This window comes from Montipora foliosa, chromosome 11, assembly GCF_036669935.1.
Source record: "Montipora foliosa isolate CH-2021 chromosome 11, ASM3666993v2, whole genome shotgun sequence".
Taxonomy (NCBI): Eukaryota; Metazoa; Cnidaria; class Anthozoa; order Scleractinia; family Acroporidae; genus Montipora; species Montipora foliosa.
This window is the reverse complement of record NC_090879.1, coordinates 18,847,224-18,859,723: the sequence shown is the minus strand read 5'-3', so window position 1 is coordinate 18,859,723 and position 12,500 is coordinate 18,847,224. Positions and strand designations below refer to the sequence as shown.

Here is a 12,500-nt window from a genome sequence, read left to right as displayed (position 1 = left end):
TCAGGTTTGCATAACTTTCTCAAATTCTCCCAACTCCCCCTCGTGTTTAGGTGAGGCTATGCAAACAAGGAAAAAGTCCTGTATTGCTTACTTGTTATAGGCCCTCCCTGTCCACTTAACCCTTAATTCACTCCCAGTGGCCACTTACAGAATTTACTCTTTTTAACACCAGACGATTTTACTTGTCAATGGGGCCCCCCTCAGGCCTTAAAGGGTAAAGGCAGTGAGACTGAGCATTGTGTTTCTTTTCAATTTAGTACTCTGTTTAAACCTTGATTCATGAGGTCTCAATTAACCCGTTCACCCCGGGGTGCCCCCCACTGACGAATAAAATCGCCTGGCGTTGGACAGAGTAAAACCTATAAGTGTCACTCTTGGGGCTCAATGGGTTAATGGGGACACCCCCCTATTGACAAGTAAAATTGTCTGGCATTAGACAGAGTAAAATCTAGTGTCACTCTTAAGGGTCAATGGGTTAAGCTCCCAGGGTATGGATGTGGTCTTTAGAAACCACCATATCAAAGATTTCTATAAATTAATAAATTATAATTAATAGTACCGGTACCCATGCCCAGCATTGAGCCTGGTTCTCTAAGTTTAAAAGTTTGTTTGTTTGTTTGTTTTTGTGTTTTGCTTGGTTCGAAGGTCTATATATTATTTATATATGTAATAATTATTGATATCTCACTTAACCCATTCACACCTCAAACACCCTAGAACACCCTAGAACACCCTCCCATTGACGAGTAAAATCGTCTGGCATTTGACAGAGTAAAATCTATTAAGTGTCACTCTCAGGGGTCAATGGGTTAACATATTTTCTTGGCCTGTACTGTAAGGTTCACCTCCTTTTTTCCACTTCAGTATTATTTATGGTCCTCTTGTGTAAATTGACTGGAAGAAAATGTAGGCTGTATTTATAAGAAATGGAGTATATTCTTTTAGAAAATGAGAGTTGCCTGTTGTTTGTGAAACAAAGCAACATCTTGTAAACTTGTGGGACAAGTCACCCATAAAAACACAAAAGAATACACTCAATGTTATATTAAGTTATTTTTCCAAAGGTGCTTAACTTCTTCAAGATACTTTTGAATACTATATGTTTCATTTTGCCTATTACATTGTGGCTCAACAGACCAGTTGGGTAGGTCTCAATAATAAATTAGAAATGCATTGTGTGTGTGTGTTGCATGAAGTTTGCAGTATTATTGTAAAAGCTAATTAAGTTTTTTGATTAAATTAAAACCCACACAAATACATATTAATTAATAAAAACAATCTTATGCAAAAGAAAAAGAAATACAGTAAACAGCTTCATTATTGCAGCAACAACTACTTACATATTAAGTGGAGGAGAAGAGAAATCAACATTATTTTTTTTTCAATTCCATATTTGAAGGTTATTTTGCCAATAAAGTTTCTAAAGAAAATTAACAAATCGAAAGTGGTTCAGCATTGTCAGTACTCTTATCGACAACGATATTCATCATCACAGTGGTCAAAATTTGTTGTGGACTCGTGAGGCGCACAACCACTGTAATATTGTTTATTTCAGAGCGTGACCAAAATCATGACAAAAAGAAAGAGCAAGCGTTGTCTATAACTTTCTCGCAATATGATTGGTTTATTTCCCAAAATTAGCGTTCCTGATTGGCTATTACATTGCGTAACAAATTGATGCAAGCATGACGCATACAGCATTGTCTGCACTCTTAGCGACAACGGCAAATTAGCCAATCAGGTTGCGAGATCAAGCAATTGTGGTAAAAACTATTCTGGAAGGCTTCTATTCTGTTTAATGAGATGCATATGAGAGTGAAGTTTTGTTTTGCTACGATCAATATATCTGTGGAGGGAGGGGAAGTTGATTTAGGTGTTGTTTGTGTCACATATTGAAGGGAATGATAGTGATGCCAACGTTGGTGGTAGAAATGATTTTAAAATTGTTTATGTGGCCACTTCTTGAATTTTCAGGAATCCAATGCGAATTCAACACAGGACTTTCTTTACTTGGTGATACTGGATGACTACCTGAACTTCTTCTTGCCCTCAGATGGATCGCCCATCTCTTCCAGCAGCATTAAGAGTAAAAGTACAGTTGGTCAAGTGAGGAAAAATTCTTCATCTTGGTAGGAGTTTATGTAGTTTTACTGTCATTAGCAACTACGTTTTTAACCAAATCACAAGAAAATCATTTGTTTATAAGAATGGTGCTCTAATTGGCAGGGAATTTGTTTAGGACATCATCATGGCTATAGTGTCCCTCTATGTCAAGTTCAACCAGTTCCAGCTGCACTGCCCAGATATATTATGCTGGGAATCAGTAGTTGTCAGTCAATCTATCATCAAACCAACACACACTCCTTTTCATTTGAAGTTAAAAAGTATGACAGGTCTGTTCCCTTGGTCACTTCCTGTGCAATGTGCAATGCCCTGTGCCAGGCTATCACAAATACAATGTACAAAAGAAAAGGCAACCATTCATTCCATTAATCTTGAAGGTGATTATACGTGAGGCTCCATGAAACTGGCAGAGTGCCTGGAAATCCACACTACATATACTGCTGAAAACAAGACTCAGGATAAAATCTGATTGCGGCAATGATCCCTCTCAAGACTGAATTAATTGATAAAATAGCATTTCTCTGCTCATAAACTTGATACTCCTTTTTGATTCTCCCAAGTGATATCTTTAATATTTATTTGTTATTTTTTAGTTAAACATATTCTTTCACATGTTTGCCCCAAGAGCTAAATGAGCTAAATGAGCTCATCACGGGGGGCTCACATCTAAACTCTAACTACACCATAAAAGATTAACACATGCACAGGATAGACACATCAAAGTAGGTCAAAAAAGAAAGTTTTAAGTCAATTATAACGACTTGAAAAATGACTTGAAAAATGGTTAGACTCTCTTATAAAGTGCGAACGTTTTCATTGTTTGTCAAGTCAGAAGAGCCAAACAGAAATAGTTCAACTTTTTGCTGGTCAGAATATACAAACCATTGAACAAAAGCTATAGGAGCAGTGCTCATCGGTGAGCAAATCAGGTGTGAGGGAAGCATAATTAGGACATTGTAAAAAGAAATGAGTTTTAGTTTCATTATTTCCCTGGTGCCAGACGTTTTTCTTGAGCCACGAGAAAGAAAAACCTCTGGTGACCTTGGACTTGAATCTCATTTTCATGCAGACACCAGCTGTCAAACACATCAAATTGACAATTGCAAAAGGGACCATAATTATGGCAACTTAGCAATCATTCGACCCGTCGGTATTACCAGTCAAAAGGACCAATCATATTGATTTGCGTGTTTGTTAATTTATCAACCAATCCAATCCTGAGGGTCAGCCGCTTCACAGCTCTCTCGCTGCTCAAGAAAAACCTCTGGGACCGGAGTATCTCATCAAAACCAGAGCAACAAATAGGTGAAGACTTGACTGGGTCAGTAGCATAATCAAAAGGCAAAAAATACTCCGGAACATTGTAATAATACTAATTATTGTTAACTTCTTTAATATTTGGCATACAAAATTGTACCTTTCTCTGCTCCAGGCATGACCTCAGTCATTGCCGCAGACCACAGTATTTTCAGAATCAGTTTAAAGGTTTGATCAAACCTTGCTCAGGCAGAGTCAGTCCACCTACAGTTCATCATGGAATGTTTGATCATGGTTCACAGGAAATGTGGAGATCTGAAACATTTTTACAGGTATTCATGTTTATGAGAAGATTTTTTTTATATTGACTTGGGATACTCAGAAAAAATCAGAATACTCCTTTACAGCTCAGACGAGCTTATAACCTGATGCTCCACCACTGACCTATATAGAAGGCTTGTAAGGACTAGGCCATTAAGCTACAATCTCAGTTGGACAAAACTCGTTGGGAAAATGTGATGCTCTAATTTGTCTGTGTGATAAAGATTAAATTCTTCCTATTTACCTCCCTCCCCCCATTCCAATGTTGGTTAAAAACACGGCCAAAGGCTTGCACATTATTTTGCTTCATATCAACATCGGTCTGGGGGGGAGGGGGGGAAGGACCAATATACTTTGTGAGAGCATGTCAAATGATGCTTAAGCTAGAATTTTTCCCAAACGTTTTATCCAAGAGTGCAGATTGCGTTGAAAATATTAATTTGTTCCCCCAAGGACTTAAATCAGGAAGCAGATGACAAATTTTAATCCTGATTAACTTGTTGTTAAGCAATATTCAGTGGAGTATTAGGTGAACAATAGTGAGAGAAATGATTGTGGGCAAAATGCAAATGAAGAGGAGTAACCATGATATCCTCCCATGGGTCACCTCTAACTGTCACACTGATCTCTCAGTGGGGAATACATACATACGTACTTTATTGGCTCGTCCCCACATGGCTTCTCAGAGTCAATTTTAAACTAAGTACAGGACAATGATAAAAGGAGATAAAAGTTGATAAATTAAATAAAGCAGTCATTAAGAAGCTTTTGCCTCAGTAAGCACTTGAACTCCATCAGGGATGGGTTAAGTTTGAGTGCAGGCTGCAACTCATTCCACAGAGAGGTTGCTCTATGTTGAAAGGTCCTTTGGCCGCTAGCAGTACGGAAGAGTGGTATGTTCAAAAGTTGACAGTTTCTGGTATTCCTTGTCGAGATGGCGGATCTTCTGACAAGCTTATATACTCCGGAGCACATCTCGTACGTCATGGTCTTAAAAACCAGAACAGCAAAACAAAAATAAAGTTGTTACCTGATTGGTAACCAGTGCAAGTCTTTTAACAAAGGAGTTATGGGATCGAATTTTTTAGCGCTGCACAAAATGCGACAAGCGAAATTCTGTACTGCTTGGAGCTTGTCCAGATAAGCTTGTGTAGCATTGCTCCAAACAGAAGAGCAATGGAATAATTTACTAAAAAAGGAACTTAACTGATAGCTGGTTCAACCACAAAACCAACAGGTGGGTGGGGGGGGGGGGGGGGGGGGGGGGGAAGAACAGCCGGCAAAAGAGCAAAGCCAATCAAAGCAAACCATGAGGACAAACCTCTGCAGCAATGACTCAAATGCACATGTATGCGCTAGGCAATTACCCACTGGCTGACACACAATCTCCTAGTTACCGGTAAGTATGATTATACATGCAGATAATCTCATTGATTTTTTTCTGTTGGTGAATAAGGGATACTCAGAAAAAGATTCTTCCAATAACTAGTCTGGGCGCTCAACCGTTGAGCTATAGGATTTAGTAATCAGGAGATCATTGCCTGATTTCAAGCCGAAGGGGACAAGGAACGAGTCTGCAAATTATGGTATTAGCAACTATGGATCCCACATATTCAGAAAGTGCACACCAAGCTTTACAAAATCCCTAAATTTGGTGTTGATAGACTCAATATTAAGTGTGATACAGCCATTTAAAAACGTCAAAATTTACAAAGAAATGTATGACCATCAGGACACTTTAAACATAGATGCATTTAAATGGCTGTATTTCAGTCAAAATTAGCCCGATCAACACCAAAGGTGGGGATTTTGTAAATCTTGTTGTGCTCTTTCTGACTATGTGGATCAATAGTTGCTAATCCCTTAATTTATATACCTGGTCCCCTTCGGCTTGAAATCAGGCAATTAAGGTTCTGAATCAACACCTACAACGGAACGCATAGACTTTTTCAGAGTTTCCCTGTGTCATTATCAAAGAAAGTATTGCTTCATTTCGTTCGCTTATAGCTTAACATAATTTATTGTCACCTGCTTCAAAAACATTATCCATAGCAAGAATGCACATAATTTTTTCAACAATAGACCTTTTCACAGTTTCTGATGCCATATTAGGTGGGGAACAAACATGGCTTAAATTACAGTGAATTTATGGGAATTTTGCCAACTTCAAACCATTATAATTCCTTGAATTAAGGTCTGGCTATTGTGGATAGTGAGAATACTTCTCAAAAACTACTTCTATTGATTATTTTTCTGAAGTATGATGATCAAAATCAAGCTATAAAGACCATAAACAAAATTTGTAAATTTCATATAAACCCTTGTAAACAAAATTATGCAAATTCCCAGGAAATTTAAAGTGACATAAGGAGTCTACAGATTTCCAATACCCAGTTTTCAGTTGTTGTGCCTTGTGCCACGTTTGCCCCTCAAACAAGATGGCGTCAGAAACTGTGAAAAGGTCTAGTTCAGTCTTAGCAGTACAGCAGGACATTGTAATAATAGTAATATCACCTGGACCTAGTTTAATAGCGTAGCTCCCAATAAGCTCCTAAAGCTCAGTGTAAGAGCATCCAAACTGGTAAATTATTGTGTTGCCGCTGGTTCATCTCTTGTCTAATCATGTACTTTTCTGGATAGAGCAGTTTTCAATTGACTGTCGAAAGTAATTACGCTATTGCAATTGCTACACTTGGTGATTGCATGGTTTAAAAATTCTCACGCCAGTTTATCAACCAATGAAAAGGATAACCGAAACCAATCACTATTTGGATTCGTGATTTTCCCCGCACCTTTGAGCAATTAAGTTACTTGGAATTACTATGAATTTGGATGGGTTCAGTGCCCTGTTTACACCTGCTGTGATTGGCTGAAGTACAATTACTTTCGGTATTTGTTTTACGATACTCAATTGAAAAGCACTTTATAGATAGCAATAAGAAACAAGATTTTCTACATTTGGTGGGGTGGGTACAGGGGTAAAGTTGCAACCCTATTGTTGTGTAAAGGTAAGCAGGTGACCTCGAGATGAATGCTTTACATGTATATTGGTTTTGTCTGATTTTCAGATTATGATAGAATTTTGGTTGAATCAAAACACTGTGCATTCCATTTCAAGCAATGTTCTTTCACATGGAAAGGTATAATATAACATTTAGGTTACCTGTGAGAAACTGTCAAGGTGGTTTGACGAGGCATGGTACTGTTTGAACTTCTGTTATTATTTGATAAGTGTAGTTTGCAACCTGAAAACTTATTAACTCAAAAATTGTTCAGAAATTTACCATCCCAAATATTCACTTGCCAGCATTAATGACGAGAATGTAGACTAATTGAATCACTTGTTGGTTTAGTAATTTTGCTATTCTGCTAAGTGATTCATTGACAATACCTTTCCATTGAAATTCAAATTTTTTTCATTGGAAATCCATTTTTTTGTCGCTAGGTTAAAATTTAATATTATTGTTGTCACTTACAGGAGTATTTCATGCCATCAGTTGACCATGTTCGAGTGGTAAGAATTTTAGTGAAGCATGTTCATTCCTTTGTGTATGCCAAGGGTCCAGATGTGAGTCAGTTTTCCAGTCTGCACCCATCTGATGAGCTTAAGAGGTAGGTTTAGAATACACTTACAGCTCTTTGAGAAGGAATACATGGTTGTTAGGTATATGTCACACAAAAAGTCAGTGTTCCATTGAAAAGGTTTAAGACAGGGTACCTGTAAGAAATCTAAAGTATTCAATCTATTGTCATTCCAGTCGAACTTTCTTCCTTTTCTTCAGTCCCCCACTTGACTTGTTGGGTCAGTTGTATAGCATTGTTGCCTATTTTACCATCTTAAGTATGAACAATGAAAGTGGCAATGGAATTCCTAAAGAATTGTATTAATTTTTATGTAGCTTTGTACTGAAGGGATTAAGCATTTAGTCAGGTAAATGTTTTATTTAAGGAGTTTAAAATAATTTTACACTAACAGCCATCATTATTATGTTTTAGAGCTATAATACCACAATTTCTTCAAAAGAAATTGTATCATTTTCTTCACCACTGCTTTCTGCATTGGCCTTTGGACCCTTCTTTCAGAATTGTAAGCATTTTCTGTTGTAATCATTGTTTGAAAATTCCAAATTCCTTAAATAAATATGATTTGTTGTTGGATGTTTTTTAACCGTCAAGACTTTAGTGATCCCTGAGGCTTGCTTTCTTTTTCTATAAAGGAACTAATTTATTTAAGGGTGAAGTCTTCTAGCACTGGAGCACTAATTAAATAATGGGGACACTGTAAACTGAAATCAACAAATTAATGTCAATCAAATCAAGTCAGATGTTGGTTTTTGGGGAGAGGAGAAAACCGGAGTACCTGAAGAAAAAGCTCTCGGTGCAGAGTAGAGATCCAACAAACCTAACCCACATGACGCTGAGTCTGGAATCAAACCTGGGCCACATTGGTGGGAGGCGAGTGCACTCACCACTGCACCATCCCTGCACCATAATATTATTAAACCCAAACTTAAATCATGCTGATTTTGCACAACCTTCCACTTTTGTGAATAAATTAAAATGCTACTAGAGCCAGAAATTTTGAATGAAATAAACATCAGTTTCTTCAATACTATTCTAGAAACTTTCATCTAGGGGGGGGAGGGGGGAGGAGTCTTAAGGTTTCATTTAGGAGTGTACACATAAGAAGCACTTTTGCCAAAGGAAAAAAGGAACTGATTTTATTTTCAGGACACTTTAAAGGAGCAGTGTCACCGGTGGCACATGCGTGACGGCATGCCAAAATTTTTGAAAAAGTTTGCCAACTTTTTCAAAGGAGTGTGTGGGTGTGAATATCTTACACAATCAAAGCCATCCGTGGTCGCTTTAGTGAAACAAATATCCTGTGGCGTTCAGAAACAAATTAACTATATATTCGTTGTCGTTCTTTGCTCCTTTTTTCTTTGATTTTGTTGTTTGGAAGGGGTTTTGATCGTATGTTACCATGTCGAGTCGTGGCGCCATCGAGCTGGAACCGGACAAATAGTGATTCATTCTCCTCAAGAAAGCAAAAGAAGAGCAGTCAAAATACCAATGCAGCATCTGCAATGAAGAGAAACTTTTTTATTCATGAATTCATGAGAAATTCAACATATGGTGTAATCGAAGTGCAAGCTGTTTCACTATTACCAAGGATCAAAGTCCATCTCCGTATTTCATTTCTAGCGAGTCGCTTATTTAAAAATGTCAAAGATCACAAAATCGTTGTTAGTTGATAACACGTTTACTATCTTCGCTCTAAAATGTCTATTTGAATATTTTGAAGAAAAAGCTGCATTTAGATGAGAGGAACTGGATGCACTGGTTGTGTTAATTTGTTACACAAATTATAAAACCGCAAGCGGTGAGTAAAACACGGCTGAATTTTTTCGCTGCTTATCGTCTTTCGACTTCAAAGTCGTCTCTTGGAAATAAATGCACTCTCTTTCAGCTTTGGAATGGCATGTTAATCTTGATAATCTGTCTGTCTATCAGAGAAAAAAATATTCATTTGTGAGTGCTTGAACCGCCGACAGTGTTCCCGGTCACACTTCACTGAATTCAACTGTCCTGCAGAAAACAAACAGGGCATCATATTTGTGTTCCATTTTATTTCTTGGACTCCAGATCATTGATAATTCATAAATATGCATTTTACTTCTATTTTAAAGCCATATTTAGTCTTGCCTAATAAACAGAAATAGCAAAAAAATTAACGTCTGTGAAAATGTGTGTGAAAATACTGCCATGCCATCCCATGACACTGCCCCTTTAAAGTTAATGTTAAAAATCATGTTTCATTTTAGGTACTGGAGACATGGCTGAGCTATGTTCAACCTTGGAGGTATTGCAAAGTTGGTATGTCTTTGGCTAGTGGAGCTGAAAATCCCAGAGGAACGTCAAGTCTGGAGTGGTGAGTGACTATGTACTTAATTAACTGAGTGGCCATATTTGGCGTGAGGTCATGACGTACGGACCAAGCGCAGTGAGGTCTGTGCACCATGACCAAGGCAGTGAGATCCATGCACCATGACCAAGGACCAAATATTTTCCTGTCTGGCCCACCCTAAATTCAGTCAATAAGGATTTTATCATGTGTGCTTTTACAGCTGTAACACTATTCATATGCACTCATAATTTGAAGTTTGGACAAAGTAAGTGTGGTTTTCCGCTGGCTGAGGAACGAAAGAAGCGGAAAACGTTTTTCCCTCACATAGCTGGGAATCTGGGTACAGGTCTGCCGGGGATTTCAGGTCATGTGGCTCATGTAAAGTTTCTGTTTTTGTTTTGCCATCCGCCATTGCCTGACATGCCCCACCCACCCACCCACCCGTGAAGTACTTGTAGAATGTGTTCAGTTGAGGTGAACTTATTCTCTAGCCACTTTTTTGTGTCATTGTAAGACAATTATGTTCTTATGTTAATAAAGGTCAGGCTGTGTGGTTCGGCTTGGCATGGCTCCCAGCGGTGTGTGAGAAGTTACAAAATTCTGCACAGACATTTATCTAATATTTTGTTTGCATTTGCTTTTCTGGCTGTAAATAACTTGGATGTTTAAAAGCGACGAAATCCTCTAAATTGCATCTCATAGAGAAGTACTTCTTCCTAGCAGTGCAATACAGCTTTTTCCAGGCCTGCTCACGCTAACGCGTACGGTTCTCGTGCAGGAATTTTCAAAATACACACTTCTTGATTCCAAACTCCATGCAAATAAAGAGTCCCTCGCCCGTACCCATGAGACGTGACTATTCCCTGCCATCCCCTGCCAGACGCCAACCCAGTAATTCATGGTCACAGGCCTCTTTGTTGTGGCCCTAACTGGGGTGGCTAGGAGTTGCTGGCACTCACCAAAGGTGCCACCCTGGACTCTAGTGGGGGCGGGGGCATCCAGCTCCCCATAGTAAGCTAAGGCTTCAACCTGTCCTACCCCAGTACTTATTAAAAAATTCTTGTCAGAAGTGGGATTCAAAGCGCACACCCCTACATAAGAAGAAATGGCAAGCCAAGTTGTGCAATAAGGCATTATTATACTGTATAAACGTTCGTATGCTAGCTTAGCACATAGCTCAATAGGACGCAATTGCGTAACCTAAAGGCTGTAAAAATAACCTGAATATATCTAAAAAGTTCGTATCTACATATATCGATCTATATATAAGCGAATTAAAAGGTTAACTTCGATTCTTAAAAAGGTAGAAATGTGAAATGAATCTCTTCAGACCTATTAAAACAATAATATTAAAGCATCTAAGACGATCCTAAATAATTGTTCTGTTGTCTCTGACTGGAGTTAGTATCTGCTTATGTTAACACTTTGAAAGATCTCGCAATGTGCAGACTTTCAGACAAAACGACCTTCTGCATTTTCAACAATACTTCTTTGCCCCTTTTAACTCCTACAAGACTTTGGATGGTGTTCACCAGAACCTCACTGTATCCTCCTAACACGTCCATTACGATGTTAAACTGTTTTACTTGATATCCAGGAAACTGCCTCTTCAATTCCAGTCGCAATGGGGCATACTTTTCCGTCTTCTCGCAGCTCTTGATCTCCCTGTTATTCAACCAAGGACAGCTCATCTCCAGCAAGATGACAGATTTTGCTGTGCTATCCACTATTTGGGCATCAATTCTGTTAGCTCTCACCGTCACATGATCTGCATAAACAGGGACATCCCAGAAGGCTTGTGCTCGGTCATTTTGATAGACAATTATTATTATTATTATTATTATTCCAGGTCGGCAAAAATGGTAGCAAGCAAGTTAACAACACGAACTTCGGTTTTTTGATAGTTAAGCTGATGTATATGCCGTTGTCATGGCAACATGAATAAAGATAAACAGGCCTTGAAATCGGTTTTGTTTATTTCAGAAAATCTGGTCGTTAGATTTTCTTTATAATTTGCATGCAACAAACTTGTAACGATGCTCACAAGTTAACACTATTTTAATAATAATTTGACAGAGAGATCTTGAATCATCCCTTGTTGAAGGTTCACTGGAATATCTTGAATTTCCTGTGTTAAAGTTCAAAATTTTTTCAATACTCCAGTTACTTATTTCTTAAAGTATTTTTGTGCCAAATTTTGTTAAATTCTAACGCATGGTTCTCGAAAAATAGGCGTATTTCAGAGAATGCTATTCTGCATTCAACCGCAGTTTTTTAACTCACTACACAGTACATGCGCTGCATTTAGCTGGGTTTTTTCGATAACAAAGAATAATCTGCAAATTGGGGAGTTCTTTGCATCGTTACCTTTTCTAACATACATTTCTCATAAAAGACTAAAACCATCAAAACACTTTGTTCAATTATGAGGAAAACTAGTGCAGATAGCGGAAGTGTTGAGCAAATAGAATAATAATATTGCTGTCTTGAAGCCATGTTTTTTTTTTTTTTGCAATCCTTGCGCGCGCTGCATTGAATTAGCAAGAGCGTACGCAAAAACTGTGTTTGGCTGATATTGTTAGGCTGAAAGAGGTTCTCAGTTCTGAGATGAAGACTGGCCTAACCCTGAATTGTCAAAATCCTTTCTCTCTCATTCAGGAAATTCTTTATCTTTGAGAACTTGTTGTTCTACTCTGCATTACTTTTGGAGTTTGCATCTCGTGCCTGTCGTTTCAACCTTAATTCAGCCAAAGATGCTCATCTGCTCTTTCGAGTCATTAAGGTATTGTGCTTTATCATGATTTTAAGTCTAGTGTTATGTTATCTCTACATTGATAATTTTAAAATATTACAACAGGCCACTTTCAAAAATACCATAATACTCTTTGTT

At 38.1% G+C, this 12,500-nt stretch overlaps 1 protein-coding gene across 2 annotated transcripts in view; it reads left to right on the top strand.

The window, feature by feature from the left end:
• Positions 1–12,500, top strand: part of LOC137975359 (sphingomyelin phosphodiesterase 4-like) — a 64,360-nt gene that overhangs the window by 2,937 nt on the left and 48,923 nt on the right. For both annotated transcript variants that reach the window (XM_068822454.1, XM_068822455.1), the window contains exons 5-12: positions 1,083–1,144; positions 1,975–2,129; positions 3,557–3,713; positions 6,771–6,842; positions 7,181–7,314; positions 7,699–7,789; positions 9,528–9,634; positions 12,269–12,392. In XM_068822454.1, the coding sequence (XP_068678555.1) occupies positions 1,083–1,144; positions 1,975–2,129; positions 3,557–3,713; positions 6,771–6,842; positions 7,181–7,314; positions 7,699–7,789; positions 9,528–9,634; positions 12,269–12,392 (902 nt within the window). The remainder of the gene's footprint in view (positions 1–1,082; positions 1,145–1,974; positions 2,130–3,556; positions 3,714–6,770; positions 6,843–7,180; positions 7,315–7,698; positions 7,790–9,527; positions 9,635–12,268; positions 12,393–12,500) is intronic.